Source organism: Mustela nivalis, assembly GCF_964662115.1.
Source record: "Mustela nivalis genome assembly, chromosome: 7".
In the NCBI taxonomy this organism is placed as follows: Eukaryota; Metazoa; Chordata; class Mammalia; order Carnivora; family Mustelidae; genus Mustela; species Mustela nivalis.
This window is the reverse complement of record NC_139026.1, coordinates 74,694,850-74,712,957: the sequence shown is the minus strand read 5'-3', so window position 1 is coordinate 74,712,957 and position 18,108 is coordinate 74,694,850. Positions and strand designations below refer to the sequence as shown.

At 36.8% G+C, this 18,108-nt stretch overlaps 2 protein-coding genes across 2 annotated transcripts in view; one reads left to right on the top strand and one right to left on the bottom strand.

The window, feature by feature from the left end:
- The window catches only part of RECQL (RecQ like helicase), a gene marked incomplete at its 5' end in the record, with an annotated part of 56,563 nt that extends 56,006 nt beyond the window's left edge, over positions 1–557 (bottom strand). Inside the window, 2 exon segments of the mRNA XM_082738610.1 lie at positions 196–325; positions 327–557. Of these exon segments, the coding sequence (XP_082594736.1) occupies positions 196–325; positions 327–557 (361 nt within the window).
- GOLT1B (golgi transport 1B) lies at positions 419–14,285 on the top strand. The gene is made up of 5 exons (XM_082738611.1): positions 419–580; positions 6,515–6,606; positions 8,511–8,689; positions 9,620–9,701; positions 11,840–14,285. Exons 1-5 carry the CDS (start codon positions 556–558, stop codon positions 11,876–11,878), a joined length of 417 nt encoding a protein of 138 aa, XP_082594737.1. The 5' UTR covers positions 419–555; the 3' UTR covers positions 11,879–14,285.
- Positions 14,286–18,108: the final 3,823 nt, after the last annotated feature.

Here is an 18,108-nt window from a genome sequence, read left to right as displayed (position 1 = left end):
CTACCGAAGTATCAGAGAACGGAAGGGACCCGCGACACACCGGGCTCACCCTCAGGGAGGGAAAGGCAAAATGAGCCCTCTCCGAGCAGATTTACCCCGAATTTTTCCCCAGGGGTTAAAGGACCCCTTCACCCCATCCAGCCCAGCCGCCTCGCTCTCCGACCTCAAAGTGCCGGCCCTCCACACCATACTTACCGATTTCAGCCGCACTCGCGTGAAAACTTCCCGCCACCAGCCTTTCCTTTTCCTCCAGCTGCGAGCACCCGCCCTTCCGGTTAGGTTTCCTCAGCCAATAACAAGTGACACCCTTCTCTAATTGGTGAAGAGGTGCAACCACTATCTGCGTCATCGAACAAGACTACGGATGATTGGTTCCCATTGGGGGCGGGCTCAGCCAATGGGAAGCGGTCTTGGAGCTGGGGTGAGGAAGGCTGCGTGTTTCCGGAAGACGTGGCGGCTCTGCCCTGGGCTGTTTCCCGGCTTCTCTTTTCCCGACTTTGCTTCACGCCCTGGGCGCCTGGAGGTCCGGTAGCCGCTGCCCTCACTGCCGCAGCCATGATCTCCTTAACAGACACCCAGAGTAAGGACTTGCCCCCGATCCTCTTACACCCGTTCCTTGAGCTCGTCTCCCCCCGCCCCTCTCTCCAGGTCAATGAATGAAGCTCGGCGTTGGGGGCGGCGGCCTGCGGGACTGAGCAAGGGATGCGGGACCAGGAGGACTGCCTTGAGGGGACGGGAGCTGGATTTGCAGTGGCCGACGTGGGAGGAGGATCAGTGGGATCTGGGGAGGGGGAAGTCTTTGCTGAGCCTTGCACCAGGGTCCCGCTCTTCTCACTCCCAGTGAGATGGGGGCTTTGTTCCTGCAGGTGGTCACAAGAGAAAGTTTGATGCGCGGTGCCCGTGGTTCACACTTGGGAATATTTATGCACATGACAGGCTGGGGGTCCTCTACTGGCCGGTTGTTCGGGAGGCGGTATTTTAAGTGTCACCTAGTATGGGTTTGGGTCTTTTAAATACATACAAATATATATAACCATATATGTATATATGTGGTTACACTTAAATATTTCGAGTATTTCGCCTTTTGCCACCTCTGGAAGCGACCTTCCAAAGATTCCTTGAAACGACTTCATTCTTCTACCACCTAATGTTTCCACAGTAGTAAAAAAGCCACCTTGTGTTCAGTGAAACGATTTCTTTCCTTAATATTGTGTATCTTGTTCTTTATTTTAGCATCTCTTTCTGCCTACCACAGAGTTCTCAAGGCCTAGCTTATGTCTGTTAGCGTTGTATCTGTTTCCGTTTCTTTCGTTATAACACTCTTATTTCTACCCTTGTGTCAACCTTAATCATTTTCGTATTTACATAGCTGCCCAACCGTGTGGGTCCTATCTTTTAATGATCGTGATAGTCTTTTTGTCTCACATTGCTTTATCTGCTATGATCTTCATTTCTTATTCGGCTTAACTTAGTTTGATTTTCAAGATTTTAAGAACTAAAAAAGTCTGTTAAAAATAGAATTTCAGGGACGCCTGGGTGGCTCAGTTGGTTAAGCGGCTGCCTTCGGCTCAGGTCATGATCCCAGCGTCCTGGGATCGAGTCCCGCATCGGGCTCCTTGCTCAGCAGGGAGCCTGCTTCTCCCTCTGCCTCTGCCTACCACTGTCTGCTTGTGCTCACTCTCGCTCCTCTCTCTCTCTGACAAATAAATAAAATCTTAAAAAAAAAAAATAGAATTTCAGGGGCGCCCGGGTGGTCCAGTGGGTTAAAGCCTCTGCCTTCGGCTCAGGTCATGATCCCAGCCTCCTGGGATCAAGCCCGGCATCGCATAGGGCTCTCTGCTCCGCGGAGAGCCTGCTTCCTTCTGTTTCTCTGCCTGCCTCTCTGCCTACTTGTGATCTCTGTCTATCAAGTAAATAAATAAAATCTTTTTAAAAATAAATAATAAATAAATAGAATTTCATTGTAAATTCCCTAAAGTGGAGTCTTAAGGTTTGTATAGAAGTCATGGCTGACTTGAACTTGACAGAACTTCTCAGGTCTCATATACACTACCAACTCAGTCAAGCTCTTCTCATTCCTATGGTTGGATGGGTCTGCACTTTGGAGCTACCTGCACTGGCCCAGGAAGGGTACCTGTTTTGGTCTGTTGGCCTGTTCTGATCAGAAAACACATAAAGTCCCTTTCTTTCTTTCTTTCTTTCTTTTACTGTTATAATAGGAACTAGCAATTGTATGAAGGCAACTTCTTTCATTTTACCAAGTGCTTTCAATATAAACCATTACTTTTTTATAACAGCCCTATAAGGCAGGGAGAAGTATAGCTTTTTTATACATTAGAAGAGGCTCAAAAGAAATTCATTGTATGGTCATAAGGAAAATGACAGAAAGAAAACTTGAACCCAGGTCTGCTGGCTCAGAAACCTTTGTGTCCACTGTACCCTACTAGCATCTAAGAAAACTGGGTATAAACTTTATTTGAGATCTGTCTTAGAATACTGTGGGTCTTTCATGCAAAAATAGATACAACATTAGGTATTTATCTATAAAATTATGCATTGACTTTTTTGATAGATTATGTAGGAAATTCAGAATCTATTGTCTTTGTGATAGCATCCTATTTCTCTTGATTAAAACCCTAATTTAAAATTAGGTTGTCCAAGAAAATTAGAATTGTATACATAAATTGCTAAAACTTATTTCTAATTCTACTAATTAGAGAAAGTACTTAATCTTTACACAGCTTACCTATCAGTGAAGTATTATTACTTCTCCTTTCTGAGTCTGATTATTACATAGATAAAATATGAACTATGTATCCTTTGCATAGAGATTTTCTTCTATTGAAGACTTCTTATAGGGACAAGTGCCTGATTTACATTCTTCCAAAATCCAAAACAAAGGGATTGGATTGGAATGTGGGCAGAATAGGGAGCATCCTCCTTCATTAAATCAATGAAGAAGATGAAATTATATTCTTTGTTGCTCATTTGCCAAATGTTTTGGTAGGACAGTGGATTGGAACACAAAATGGTTAGTGAACCAAAAGCTCTTTGGATTTCAAATGGTGTGTGTGTGTGTCTGTGTGTGTGTTTAACTGCAGAAATTGACCATCATTCAAGTGATTTACCAAGATTATTCTGGGATTCTGATTCTGGAAGAGAGTGACCAAGCACTGAACAGAAAAAAAAGCAATTCATAATTGTCTTAAGGGATTCTGTAATAACACTCTCCCACCCCCCTTCATAAAAACACAAGATTTATTGAGGGGGACAGAGTAAGCTAGTTCCCATGCTGCCTCTAGATCTTCACTTCATTATGTCACATTGCTTGGAATTCTATCATGATGTTCAGTTGAGTTGTTCAGCTTGGTTGATATTCAGTCCAGTTGTTTATTATGAAATTTTCTATTTTTTAAAACACATAGTAGGAAAGAAAAAGCTAATATTAAAATTTTCAACTAAGATATCAAAATGCTAACAGTCATTGCTTTTGAATTAAGCATCTTTCCTTGTAAAATTTCCACAAAAAGTTTTTTTTCTTTCATTTTAGATAAATTGTATTAAACTGCTTTTAGCAAATTGTTCTTTTAAGTAAAAAGTTCTCATAAAGACAAAAGGAATGCAGGTTTGATAATTGCACCAGAGAAAAATAAATTTATTTTACTGGGTATGATTCTGGTGGTGAGCAGGCAAATCTGTGAAGGGCTTTGCTTATGAATGCATAGACAGGGAAAATGGGAATTCGGAAGATGAGAAAGGGCACAGTGAGTCCAGTTAGAGACTTTTGACCCCTTTAGGCCAGGAAATACTTGGCAACATCATGCCAGTGCAAGTTCTGGCAAATATGTTACAGGCAACTGTCTCCTCCTGGGCTTACACAGGATGAAATAGTACAAATGTTTTGGTGCCCATGTTACAGTTGTAAGCTGTGCAGTCCAAAAACTGAGCTTGAATTCTAGCCTGACTCCCCACAGCCACCACTCTTCCTGCCCAGCCACTGTGCTGTCCCCCACCATGCATACACATACATACATTTGCTGACTTTATGAGCAAGGATAAGTGGGAGTCTGTGAAATATGGGGCTGGTGCTACTTTTCACCTCACAACTTTGTTAAAGGAATTGCAACATATTTGTATAAACATTTCAGTAAATGTGAAACCATATCCAGATACTGTCTATTTCACTCCAGTCAATTTTTAATACTTCTACTAATACCTACTTAGTTGTAGATAACAACTAATCCTATTAAACTTGAATCATCTAAGGGTGCTTCCCCCAGATGTCCAGTATGCTCCAGTGCCCTTGAGTTTCATTTAATCAAACATATTTAACCTGAAAAAAAAAAAAAAATCCTGTAGGAAGCAGTATGATGTAATAGTTCAGCATAGGGACTGAGTTCAAATCCTCAACCAGAAGTGTGGCTCTGGGCAAACAAAGTTGTTTCTCCAAACCTCAATTTCCTCCATTTCTAAAAGGATGTAATCTCACCCACCTTGCAGTAGTATGGGAAGGATTAAGTAATATAAGGTATGTAAAATGCCCCATCATGGATGATTCATGGCAAATCCTCAGTACGTAGCAGGTGTACTTCCATATAATTTCCTGTCTGATAACAAATATCTCAAAAATTTGGGGGTGCCTGCGTGGCCCGGTCCCTTAAGCATCCAATTCTTGATTTCAGCTCACGTCATGATCTCAGGGTCATGAGATTGAGCACTTCGTCAGGCTTCCCACTCAGCACAGAGCCTGTGTGAGATTCTTTGCTTCTCCCTCTGCCCCTCCTCCCATCCAAGCTGTCTCCCTCCCTCTCTCTCTCTAAAATAAATAAACTCTTGAAAAAAAAAAAAAACTCAAAATTTTTATGTAATCATTAGGATAATTTATGAAAAGGTAGAAATTAGTCCTATTTAAATCACTCAACTGCCAGTGACTAAAGCCTAACCACTAAATAGTTATACAATGGAATTTTACATGTTCTTTTGTCCATATTTTCTTCCAGGAAATTATGACAGCTCAACAGCTCAACAGTCATTTTGGTCAATTCTCTTAAGGGATTTAAGCATGAAAGCATTAGCCTCACATTTTCGTAGGATTTTGTCTGTTGGATACACTTATCTTTGTCTGTTGAATACACTTATAATATTTATATTTATGTATAAATATATATATTTATATACCAGTACCTGAATTCTTTTAGGCTAACTTTGGGGGAAAAGGTTGTTGGAATGGAAGGCAGTAGTTAACTATAAATTGAGGAGTTCAGGGATGTAGAAAAATAAATGACAGAAGTGTTCAACTCTTATTTTACAGGGACATTTTACACGGCTTAAAAATTTTTTTGAGTAGCTGTGACCTAGATTTTGGCTTTCTGGAGCCAAGGCCAAAAAGTTAAGTAACAGATCAGAAATCATAAATAGTGTATTTAAAATTGGGTTTCTAAAAATATGGTAGTTTCTGCTCTGTTTCATTACTTCATGTAGATAGTATGTATCTGGGTAAAATAAGATTTGGTAAGTATTTCCTGAAAGCAAAACTAAAATGATCAAAGAGGTGACTTAGTGGCTTAGGCTTTTAGCATTAACAGAAAAGGACAACTGTAATCTTAGAAAGTTAAGAATCTTCAGAATAAAAAGATAAGACCAAGAGAATGTAAAGGTAATAAAATCATTGGTTTTATATAAGGATGAACATAAACTTCAATGCTTACACTTCGATCACTGCTATATGCTCCATACCTAGAAGAGATGCTGGCATCTAGGAGTTGATTCTTTGTTTTTGAACGAAAAGAATAAAACCCCAACACATTAATATTAAGTAAAACTGTTCTTTGAAACATTTGGAGAGCTGATATTAGTACTTAGACACTAATTGTGTGAATGGATTCATGGGTTAGATAATTTATGGATGATAAAAACATATCATCAAGAAGTTAAAATTGATGCCTAACCTCCTGAAAATTAACTTTTGAGGAGACAATGATGTGCTTCTCAAAATACTGCCCTTGTGAGAAGCAGTGTGTCATGGAGTGAAGTATACTGTGCTGACCTATGATAGCATTTCTACTAGGTTAAAGAAGGTCTTAATTTAAGAGGGGAAGGAGGTAACTAGATATTGTGCATATAAATAATAGTCCTAGAATATGAAAGGAGATAAATAGTAAAAGAAAACCCATATAGTTATGTTTGATGCCAGAGGGGTTCTTGGGATGGAAAAGTATATAATCAAAGGTTTAGAATCCTGATGATCTTTCTCTGTCATGCATATGTTTATGAGAAGTGCTATTTGTCATATAAGGATTAGAGACTTCCATTTATATCTTAAATTTTGAGGTTATTTGCTGCTATTAGTTTAATCTATTATAGATCTTAGTGAATGTCATAAAGTTAACCTGCAATACTGAGACCGACTTTCTTATATCAGCCAAAAGAAAAACTAAAAAATTTTCTTAGTTTACGGGGATCTTAACGTAACTTATATTTTTCTCTGCCCTTAACTATATAACTTATATTGCAGAAATTGGAATGGGATTAACAGGATTTGGAGTGTTTTTCCTGTTCTTTGGAATGATTCTCTTTTTTGACAAAGCTCTACTGGCTATTGGAAATGTGAGTTTTTCAACATATATTTTAACTGAAGTCATAAGGAAACTTGAATTACAAATGAATTATTGCCTGCTGTTAAATTTGGGGGGAAATAATTCACTGTTACTCATGTAAAGATTCCTATTGTCTTTTCTGTTTACATTAGTAATAAAACCTATTTCGGCCTGGGTGGCTAAGTTGATTAAACACCTGCCTTTGGCTCAGGTCATTATCTCAGGTTCCTGGAATGGAGCCCACATCAGGGGCTCCCTGCTCAGTGGGAAGCGTGCTTCTCCCTCTCACTCTGCCTGTTCCTCCCCCTGCTTGTGCTCTCTCTCTCTGTGTCATATAAATAAAATCTGTAAAAACAAAACAAACAAAACCTGTTTAAATAAAAGGTAAACACTTAAAGAGGTTTTTTTTTTTTCATTTATTTTTTTTATAAACATATAATGTATTATTAGACCCAGGGGTACAGGTACCCTCCCCAATGTCCATAACCCCACCACCCTCTCCCTATCCCCCTTCCCCTGGCAACCCTCTGTTTGCTTTGTGAGATTAATAAGAGTCTCTCATGGTTTGTCTCCCTCCCTTCCTCCCCCCCACAAACCCCCTACCTTGCATCTCCACTTCCTCATATCAGGGAGATCATATGATAGTTGTCTTTCTCCAATTGACTTATTTCACTAAGCATAATACCCTCTAGTTCCATCCACGTTGTCGCAAATGGCAAGATTTCATTTTTAAAGAGGTTTTTGAATGACTACCCTGTTGAGTGTTTGATATGTAATACACAATAGATTAAATCAAGGCTGCCTTTAGTTAGGAGTTCAAAGTAGATGACTTGGTATCCCCCATGTCTTGGTAAATTTATTAATATGTCTAACTTAGAACATATGACTTGAAACATTTGGTTCCGTAGCATAAAATAAACAGATTTTTAAAAACCATTTAAACCTCTTAATATATCTGTATATTAAGAGTCGATTTGCTGAGAAAAGTATGTTTATTGTTTATTTGGAATATGTACTTTGTTGTCTATGTGTGAAGGTTGTGCAGGAGTTCTGGAAATCATAATCCTTTTAAGAAGACAACAAAGTTACTGAATAGTGTTATATATCTTCGAAGTATACATTATTATAGAGCTTTTAATTGGAAATTAGAAAATATAAGATTAACAAAACTATTCCAAATTGATGTTTTAGTTAATAATATAAGCGCCATTGCTCTCTAAGAATATGAAGCTTAACTGTTTAGGCTCAAACATTAAAGATAGTTACAAAGGCAAGTATTAGGATTAAAACCTGGGGGAAAAGCAAGCTTTTAATAGATGACCATTTTTTGCACGCTATCTGAAAACATACAAAATATGTGTATATTTGAGAACATACAACTTTATTTTTATTTCTGCTGCCACCATAGATTCTGAAATAAGTAAGACTAAGATCTTCTTCCTGGCTTTGCATGGTTTCCTCTATCAGCTTGGCCATGTCAGTATTTCTCCCATCCATAGGAACTCCTGAAGCCCATGGTGAAGTGTATTTCCGGGTGACATGTTTATGGGCCGCCTTCCTCTTTTGCTCTGCCACTCCTCAGCTTAACTAAAGCCCTCTCCATCTCACTTACCTGGGAAAACACTGCATATGCACCTGCCTTTTGGTAACATCTGATCTTTCTTTGATACTCTTTTTCTCCATTTAATCAAGATAGAAGAGGACTGAGAAGAGTGGAATCCAACTCCAGCTTTCCTGTGCTTAGCCCACTCCTTGATTCTGCCTCTTGGTGTGCATCATAGTTTCCTCCAGCCAGTTGCCCCCATTGAGAGCCAGATGTGCTGCTTTTTATTATATTTAGCTTTGACCTTGCTTTTCAAATTTATGCAGTATGTTTGACTACTTTTTCTATCTTGCATTTTCTTTCTCTTCTAGGTTTTATTTGTAGCTGGCTTGGCTTTTGTCATTGGGTTAGAAAGAACATTCAGATTCTTCTTCCAAAAACATAAAATGAAAGCTACAGGATTTTTCCTGGGTGGAGTATTTGTAGTCCTTATTGGTTGGCCTTTGATAGGCATGATCTTTGAAATCTATGGATTCTTTCTCTTGTTCAGGTAAGGCAATTATTTTATTTTACTTTTTCTCTTTCAATAAACTAGTAGGCCAGATAATTAATTATTATAAAAACCTAGACATTTGCATCAGCATGAGTTCAAAGACCGTAATTTTCTCAAATGGGTTTTTTTTACATTGATTCTTTTATTGAATCTCTTATTAGATAATTCAGTCAACTATAAAAATGTTTATTAAATGTAGATGATTGCCAGTAGGGTCACTGTCTTGTATTTTCAACATGATAAAATTGGTTTTTATTGGGAATTTAAAGCATTATCTTTCTATTGAAGGCACTTTGCATTTAAGGCACTTTGTTATTTTTAGCAACGAAACAGTGATACATACATACATACAGTTTTTAATTCATAGAACCTGATACTGCATAGTTACTGCCACTGGATGGCAATTCTTTTAGTACATACACATATTAGAAAATTTTGTACCAAACACAGTATGGTAGTTTTGATCAGTGTTTTACAAATGCTAGTTACTAAGTGAATAAACAACAGTATTCTATGTGAGAAAATACCTTTTAAATAAGGTTGGTTTAATTATTTATTTAAGACACATATATCCTTTGTCTTCTATCTGCCAAATACTGTGTCATTCACGGGAGACATAAAACCAAGTAAGCATCAAATCTGCTTTAGAGAATGTCTCATTTCTATAATGGGAAATAGACTATAAAGAGACCAGGAGGGTATAGTAGTAATGTGTTATAGATGTATAAGCACAATACTGTAGAAGTATAATAAAGAAATGAAATCTGGGGAGAGGTAAGAAACATTACCACTAAAGGTAACATTTGAAATTTGAAATCTCCAGAATGTTCAAAAGTTCAACTAGATCTTTTCTTTTTACTTGGTTAGCAGTTGATTTTGGTAATAAGGATCTGTAAGTTCTGAGAACCATTTTTTCCTTCTTCCTAGGGGCTTTTTTCCTGTGGTCATTGGCTTTATTAGAAGAGTGCCAGTCCTTGGATCCCTCTTGAATTTACCTGGAATTAGATCAGTAAGTTATCATGTATTAGAAATAAAATTTGTAAACCATCAAAATAGTACTCTTTGATGCTCCTCAAGGATTACAATAATCAATACCTGATTGATAAGTTTTTTATTATTATATAAATTGTTACATCACCATAGATCATGGTTACCATGAATATCAGAGAAAATAATCATTGCTAACTGTAAAAAACCTGAAATTTTGTTTCACTATGTCCATTTTTAATATTCTTGATTTTTTAAAATGTAACTCAGACTGATATGCTATGCCACCTTTCTCTTTGAGAGTTCAAGGTTCTTTACAATTAACTTTTATATGATTTCTAATCTTAGAAGTCATTATCTAAAAAGGACATCATTATTTCTTTTTTCTTTTTTTTTTTTTTTAAGATTTTATTTATTTGACAGACAAGAGATCACAAGTAGGCAGAGAGGCAGGCAGAGAGAGAGAGGGAAACAGGCTCCCTGCTCAGCAGAGAGCCTGATGTAGGGCTCGATCCTACATCATGGCCTGAGCTAATGGCAGAGGCTTAACCCACTGAACCACCCAGGCACCCCAGGATGTCATTATTTCTAATAAGATTTTCTTTCTTAGACTGTATCACCAGATAGTGTGCATTAAGACAATAAAATCAATCACAATCATACTGGAAGTCAGATGATAAAATTCTGTTTCCAGCTCTCTCCACAGTTTGAATGATCTCACAAATCTGTTCCTTCAAGATGGGCCATCAACTTCCTAAAGTTGTTTACAGACGTTTGTAGATGTTTATAGAGAGATAATCCGCAGCATTAACTGGTTTCTCAGAGAGCTAAAGGATGTCTTACCCACTGAAGAATGGGTTTTGCTATAAGACAAAATCTCATTTCCAACCTCAAGTCAATTTTCTCAGTCAGAATCTTATAGCCTAGACAACCTAGATATTTGAAGTTACCTTTGGGGAGAGAATGTTTTGCTTTCTCTCCTCCTAAATTTCCTTTAAAATCCTAATGAATCCATAGTACTTTCAAAGCAGCTTTTAGTTTTGACGTGCCAATCACCTATTTATAATGATATAAAATGTTGGAATTTGGGCTGATGGGGGTTATGTCCAGATCTCATTTACATTAATCTCCAAACTCATACTGTAGTCATGTTGTTTTTACTTACGAATTTTACTTTTGAATTTTTACAGTGGCTTTTGAATTTACCGAAACTTCTAGTTATAGAGTTGTAAACATTATTCACATCCTTAATTTAAGGATTCTTCAGTATTTGCATAAATGGACAGCCAGTACTATAAATTATGTTTCCTATTATCATTACTTCATTATAATAAATGGTTCAGTAAAAATGTGAATAGTGAAATGAAAGGAAAGGTTAAATGATTGCTAGATTTTGATAGTATTATGACCACTTGGGTTACATAACTTTTAATATGTCTCCACTAATTATTTTGTTTTAATATTTGCATCACCATCTGGAATGCTGAAGAAGGCCCAGTTGCTTTACATTTGGGGTGGAGTAGCCAAAGTAAATAACCACTTACATTAACGTGTGTTAAAATTTATATTCAATAACTATAAACTTGTGCTTGCCTCATTACATCTGTTTTTAATGTCATTGCCACTTTGAGTCTGAAGTCCAGAATACACATTTAAAGTATTTTTAGTCAATAGATGTTGTTAATTACTGAACTTAATGGAGTTAAATCTGTTTGTTCAAAGACTACATAGGCCCAGAAGAGATCCTCAGTAATGGTCAGTTGAAATATCTTATTGGGTTCATTAATGCATGAATGGCTGACATTTCAGCTTTTTTTTGTTTTGTTTTTTTTGTTTTGTTTTGTTTTGTTAAGCTAGCAATGTTAGCTTCATTTTATCCAATTTTTTTATTCATTGTGTTGCATTTCTCGTGTTGTACCCTTAAAGTCATATGCATAAAATGTCATGCAAAAACAATCTTAGCAAAGAAAATTTTTTTATACACATTTACGTGTCAGGAGATTGTGGTGAGTAGTACTGGATTAACCATTGTCAGTCACACCTTAAATTTCCACAAATCTTATATAGCTGGGTATTTTAATCAACATTAAAAATGTTGATACAATGTTTTCATAATGCTGTGGGTTTTCTTTTAATTACCTGTTTTTCTTCTCCTTTCAGTTTGTAGATAAAGTTGGAGAAAGCAACAATATGGTATAACAACAAGTGAATTGAAGACTCATTTAAAATATTGTATTATTTATAAAATCCTTTGAAGAATATTCAGCACAAAATTAAATTACATGAAATAGCTTGTAATGTTCTTTACAGAAGTTTAAAACGTGTAGTCTACAGAGTACCAATAGCAGTTAACAAAGAGGCCATGAGAACAGGCTTCTAATCAAGTGAGCTAAGAAGTCAGCAAGCAAACTAAAGGAGATGAATCTATGTTACAATACTTATTGAAACTCTTGAAGGCGATTTTTATTGTTTATCCACAATATGCGAAACACAGCCATCCTTGGAGAACTGTGGGGCCTGTTTCTTTTCTTCTTCTTTTGAAGGCGCAAGAGCACCCGTAGGCATTTGCTTTTTAGAAATATCCACTGGAGTGGCAAAAGTATTTCCAGTTGCACTGTGTGTCTGAAAGTGATGCATGAGTTAGATTGGATTATGTCATTTAATGTATTAAAACTAAGGAAAACCCAGTTTTGATGTATTAATCACTTTTTTTTGTAAACATACGGTTAAAATAAAACATTTGTGGTTCTTCTGATTCTTAATATTTTAAAGCCAGATGAAAATCTGAACTAGATATTCACTGACAGAATATGCAAAGGTCATTCTTTATAACTAAACACTCCAGAACTACTCATACTTCTTGAGAGTCTGACCTAATTATCTGTATCTTTCATTATATGTAAGCATCTAACAAAAACCATTAAGTAGTCTGTTACATACCTTTTTTCATTGAATAGTCTTTTATTTAAGATACCAAATGATGCAAGCCAAATGGGTTTTTCCGTCATGGTGTAGTTTTTCTATTTTGTGTTTTGTTGTTTTTTTTTACTTTTGTAGTGATTTTATCATTTTCCTTTTCATAAATTAAATAACTTGATACTATTTAAGATGTAACATGTTAAAAGGTTAAATTTACATTTGTTAAGAGCTTTCCATGGAAAGCTGAGTTTTCCTTTATTTTTAGCTTTTTCCTAACATCAAAATCAATATGCATGATGAATCCTTCATAAGATCACTCTTTGTCTTGAGTTCATGGAGAAAATATCTGAATTCACATGTTAAAGTTAGTTTACTATAATTAAACAGACTATAGTTTCTTAAAAACATGACACTAAAAAAATGTGTTGTTTTTTTCTACCATTGATGCTTGTCTGGCAGAAAGAAACAGTGGCCATTTCTTCATTAGTTTTCTGAGGTGGCTGCTTTTCTGGTAGATGTAAGAACACGTTTCAACAGTTATAGTACTACTTGTTTTACCACTAATGATTGCACTATTTACTTTTTTTTAACAGTTGCATAGCTTTTTAATGTACAAAATCATAACTGAAATTTGTGATTTTTTTTACAAACACGTCTACAAAATATATCACAGCTTATGTTATTTTTAGTTAAATCTTGATGCACAGAGAACACCCATCCTTGCTGGTCTAAAGAAGAAAAGACTTGGTATATAGTTCAATGGTTCAGTCTTGTGGATTACTGCCTTTTGGTACTGGCATTTGACTTATGACATAATCTGTGAAACTAGATGATATTGATGAAATGAGACTCCTACCTCAATAGTTCATGGAATAATAAGAGATCTAGTGTTGTGTCTAATGTTCTTCAAAAAAGTAATATCCTCATTTGAAGAGTGTCAAGTATATACATATTTTGGGGATCGACTTATACAAGTTGCCCTGTAGGACTCTTATACATATTTTTGACTGATCCATATTATTTTCAGTGGCTAGATAATTCTACTTTTTAGAACAAGAACTGTATCTGTTAATGTAAGGAACATCTATATTATTTAACTCCTTTGTAGACATGAATTTCTATCAAAATGTTCTTTGCACTGTAACAGATCTCTTTTTCAAAATCTTACTTCAGAATTGTTATTAGAAGTTGTGTAAAGGATTTGATAATCTCCCAGTCCTTAGTAAGATTGAGAGGCTAGAGCAGTTTTCAGTTTTCAAAGAGTCCACAGTTAATTTCAAATGTGAGTTTGGAGCTGCTTGGCAGCATTGTATATTTCTTCTCAGAACCACTGATGAGGCTCTGTTTTTAAACATACTAGTCTTCTGACAGAAAGCACTGTACATTATATTGTTTCTTTCTTTCCAAAGTTGGCCTTCTGTCTTTGTGACAAAAATATACTTTGATTATTGCTATGAAGATGGAGGAAAAGGTCTAATACTACTTAGCCTTAAGTGTACCTGGCATTGTTCAAATGTATTTTCTGTAACAGAAACACACTTGCAATGTTTTTCTTTTCCCCTTATAAATTGTAATTTCTGGAATATTGCTGCTTTAAAAAGTCTCACAGTCAGATTATATGATCTAACAATTGAATATTGTAAATACACTTGTCTTACCTCTCAATAAAAGGGTACTTTTCTATTAATTGGTGGTTGTCTTAGCTCGGGCTACTCTAACTAAATTCTGTAGACTGGGCGGCTTAAACAGGCACTTGTTTCTCACAGTTGTGAATGCTGGGAAGTACAAAAAGAAGTTGAGGGTAGACTTGGCTATTGGTGAGGACCCTCTTTGTAGCTTTCAGACAACTGCCTTCTTGCTACATCTTCATATGGCAGAGAAAACTTTAGTCTCTTTGTCTTAAAAGGACATCAGTCCTGTCATGGGGCAAGGGGATTCATCTTCATAACCCTAATTGCTTCCCCAAAACCCTTCCTCCAAATTCCTTCACATTGGTGGTTAGGGCTTAAATATATGAATTTGGGGAAGATATATATTCAGTCCTTAACCATGGTCAAATGTATCTTTATAATGAAATTCAAAAAATTAATTTAGCATTGCACAGTAACTCACCTCATTTTTTAAAAAATTAGCCTTATATGCAGTTTTCCTTTTAATAAAATGGTCATCATATTTTCCATTTTTAAATTGTTTAAATGTAATCATAAATAGAAATGGGTTTCAGGTTAAAAAAAAGTGGGCAGTGAACTTAGAAATAGTGGAAAAATGTTTAAATATTTTTTCTCAAAATGAAAAGAATTGGCTAACAACATTGATAATAATAATAACATAATAAGTATTTGTGACAGACAAAACCACTTCACTGTCTTGATTATAAATTTTGGTATGGCTAAAAATCACTAGCCATGTGTACCACTTAAAGTACCCTATAAGTATTTGTTGAATCCAGTACTTGAATGCAGGTCTTGACTATTGTCTGGTGAGCCAGAAGTCTTAAATCTTTTTAATAGATTTCTAACTTTGTCCTCTGTGCTGAAAGTTTCCAACCTCTACCCTTCTGCTACCTATACCTCAAGGAGGAACTGGGACACAGAAGTAGGATGCCCCAAATCTAACGACTGGCACACTTCTCCACAACCTTACCTCTACTGGCTCTCTAATCAAAGGGTCACCTCTGTCATATCACTCTTGACTCACTATAGCAAAACAGCTGGTCCATCCTTGTCCTCTCATAGAACCTTCCACTTGTTTAAAGTCTTTGATTATAAGAAGAGAGATTTTCGAGATTCAAAGCCTGGAGGAGGAAGATTGTAGATGCTGACCAATGAGTGGGAAGTTTTATTTTGGAGAGCAGGCCTTCTCTGTGCCCCTGAATGACAGGTAGCCCTTTGAGGAAGTGACTTCTTCTATTTGTGAGACAGCTGGCAGGCCTATGAGACAGACCCACCCGCCCTAGCATAGAATAAAGCAAAGTTAGGAGAATAATCCAATGACTTCATTCATATTATACCCAAATCCTCTGTCATCAAAGGAGTAATTTGGATCTTTTATTATCATAACAGCCATTATCCAGGTAATGACCTGAGATAGGAGTGTTTTCTATGTAAACACAATAATCACTAACCTTGTAAAATACAATTTAAACAATGACCATTATTGTGTAAATGGACTTGGGCACAATTCAGTCAACTGAAAGAACTGTTATAGGCAAAATGGTCTCCATTGAATATGCCTTTAAAAAAAGGTGTATCTTAATTTGTCCAGTGCCCACTGCCTGGTCATAACATCAGCAGAACAAAATTCAGTGGTTTTATCCGTCAAGAGCTTCTCTTCACGCATCTCTAAGTTTGGACCTGTTTAAGTCCTAAAGTGTTGTGATTTAACAAAATTGTATTAGGAGGCAATGCCATTTTAGACAAATGCATTCTAGCATGTTGCTTTTGATAAGACTACAATATTGATAATATGTCAAAACCATTCTCCTCATTTGTGCATATTATGCTGAAAATGGCAGCTTTGACGTAAAGCATGTTCTTGTGAATTCATTAGCTAAACTTTTATAAACAAACCACATTATGCCTTTTCCTTAAAATTGTAAATTCAAAACATGGTTTTTTTGGTGATTCATTTTCCTGTCCCCTTTTCTAAAATGTTTATGTGTTTTTGGTATGGGAAGGGGGAAATAGGCATTTTGCTTATTTGTTAGGTGACCTAGCGGTTGGGTTTCACTTACGAGTTGGTTTGAAACAAACCCATGTATAATTTTATTTCTTTTATTGCCCTTTTTTTGGAAGTTGCTATAATCCCTTGAAATTAAATCCTAAAATTCTGAAGTCTGATATTTAAAGAAATGTTAAGATTTTATCCAGTTTTCGTGTTAAGCTATTAGTCCATGGTTTTTATTCTTTCCTGTCTTCTAAGATTGTGGGAAATACTACAGTAACAGCTTTGGCTCCTTCTTGCTTGACTTATCTTTAAAGGGAGTAAAAAGGGGTGCCTGGGTGGCTCAGTGGGTTAAGCCTCTGCCTTCGGCTTGGGCCATGATCTCAGGGTGCTGGGATTGAGCCCCACATCGGGCTTTCTGCTCAGTGAGGTGCCTGCTTCCCCCTCTCTCTCTGCCTCTCTGCCTGCTTGTGATCTCTCTCTCTGTCAAATAAATAAGTAAAATCTTAAAAAAATAAATAAATAAAGGGAATAAATATTCCACAAGTTTCTACGTATAGACAATTTTCTGTATTTCACTCTCATTTACTAACCAAACCTCATGTCTTCACAGGCTGGCAAGTCTAAATATCAAGCACCCAAATCGCAATCTCTCTTACATGAGTATTTGCAGATAGATATCATCAGCCCCTCAAACTTCAATCCCTAATCAAATTTATCTGTTCTCTCCCCATACTCCTTAATATTTCTATGGTAACCATTCTCTCAGCCACAGAGACTCTGAAGTTCCATTTTTATCACCTACATCCTCTAAAGCCTTACTATTCAAAATGTCCTATGATCAGTGGCTTAACATCCATCAGCGTCACCCGGGAGTTTATTAGAAATGCAGAGTTTCAGTGGTTTAGATGGTTAAGTTCCTACCTTAGGCTCAGGTCATGATCCCCCAGCCCTGGGAAGGAGGCTCTGAGGCAGGCTCCCTGCTTGGCGGAGAGCCTACTCCTCCCTCTCTTTCTGCCCCTCCCACCCACTCATGCTCTCTTTCAAATAAATGAAATCTTTGGGGAAAAAAAAAGAAAAGAAAAGAAATGCCGAAGTTCAGATGTCACCCTACCTGTACTAAATCAGAATCTGCATCTTTACAAGGTTCCCAGGTGATTGGTTTGCATATTAATTGGTTTGCATATTAATTCCTGAGGAGCGCTACTCTAACTTTTAGAGGAAAGGGATTATCTTTCTTACCTAAAGTACCTTAGCCTTTGGTGAGTACTCAGGTCCTTCAGTATCTGCCTATGTATGTAACTGTTTCACCTGGGTATTGATATACTTTGCATCCTCTCCCTCTTGCTTTCTACACATTCCTTTTGGCAGTAACTTTCTCTTCAGCATCATCGATGTTTCCTTCTCCTGATCATCACCATCAGCATACATGTTCTGCAAATGGTTTGTTAGTTGTCATCAGGAGAAACCAACTAACCTGATTTTAGTCGGACACTGCAGTTGGTTTCCCCATCCTGCAATCAGACATAAGCACCATAGGCCGTATTGCCCCTGCAAACTCAAGCCTACCACAACCGCAGCTGCATCAGAAAATGTCTCTCCTGAGTCCCACTTTCCTCCATCCTAGCTCCAGACTTCCCATCCAAGTGGGTCTGTCTCATTGGTGAAGACTGTGTCACATGCCAGCACCCTTCCTGAAAGGGAGGCCGGGAAAATGTGTGTCTGACATTTCCGCCTTGTAGAACAGAAGTCAGGTTCTGCCTCCCACCAAGATTCATAATGCCATAATTCATAACTTAAGGAATTTTAGGAATTCCCTAAAAATGAAAGGGTCCAGTTGTTACTGA

Excerpts from the sequence above, each read along its gene's own strand:
- GOLT1B (XM_082738611.1), top strand. The coding sequence starts at position 556 with ATGATCTCCTTAACAGACACCCAGA. Across the intron at positions 8,690-9,619 it reads GGATTCTTTCTCTTGTTCAG|GGGCTTTTTTCCTGTGGTCA; the intron begins GTAAGGCAATTA and ends CCTTCTTCCTAG. Across the intron at positions 9,702-11,839 it reads ATTTACCTGGAATTAGATCA|TTTGTAGATAAAGTTGGAGA; the intron begins GTAAGTTATCAT and ends TTCTCCTTTCAG.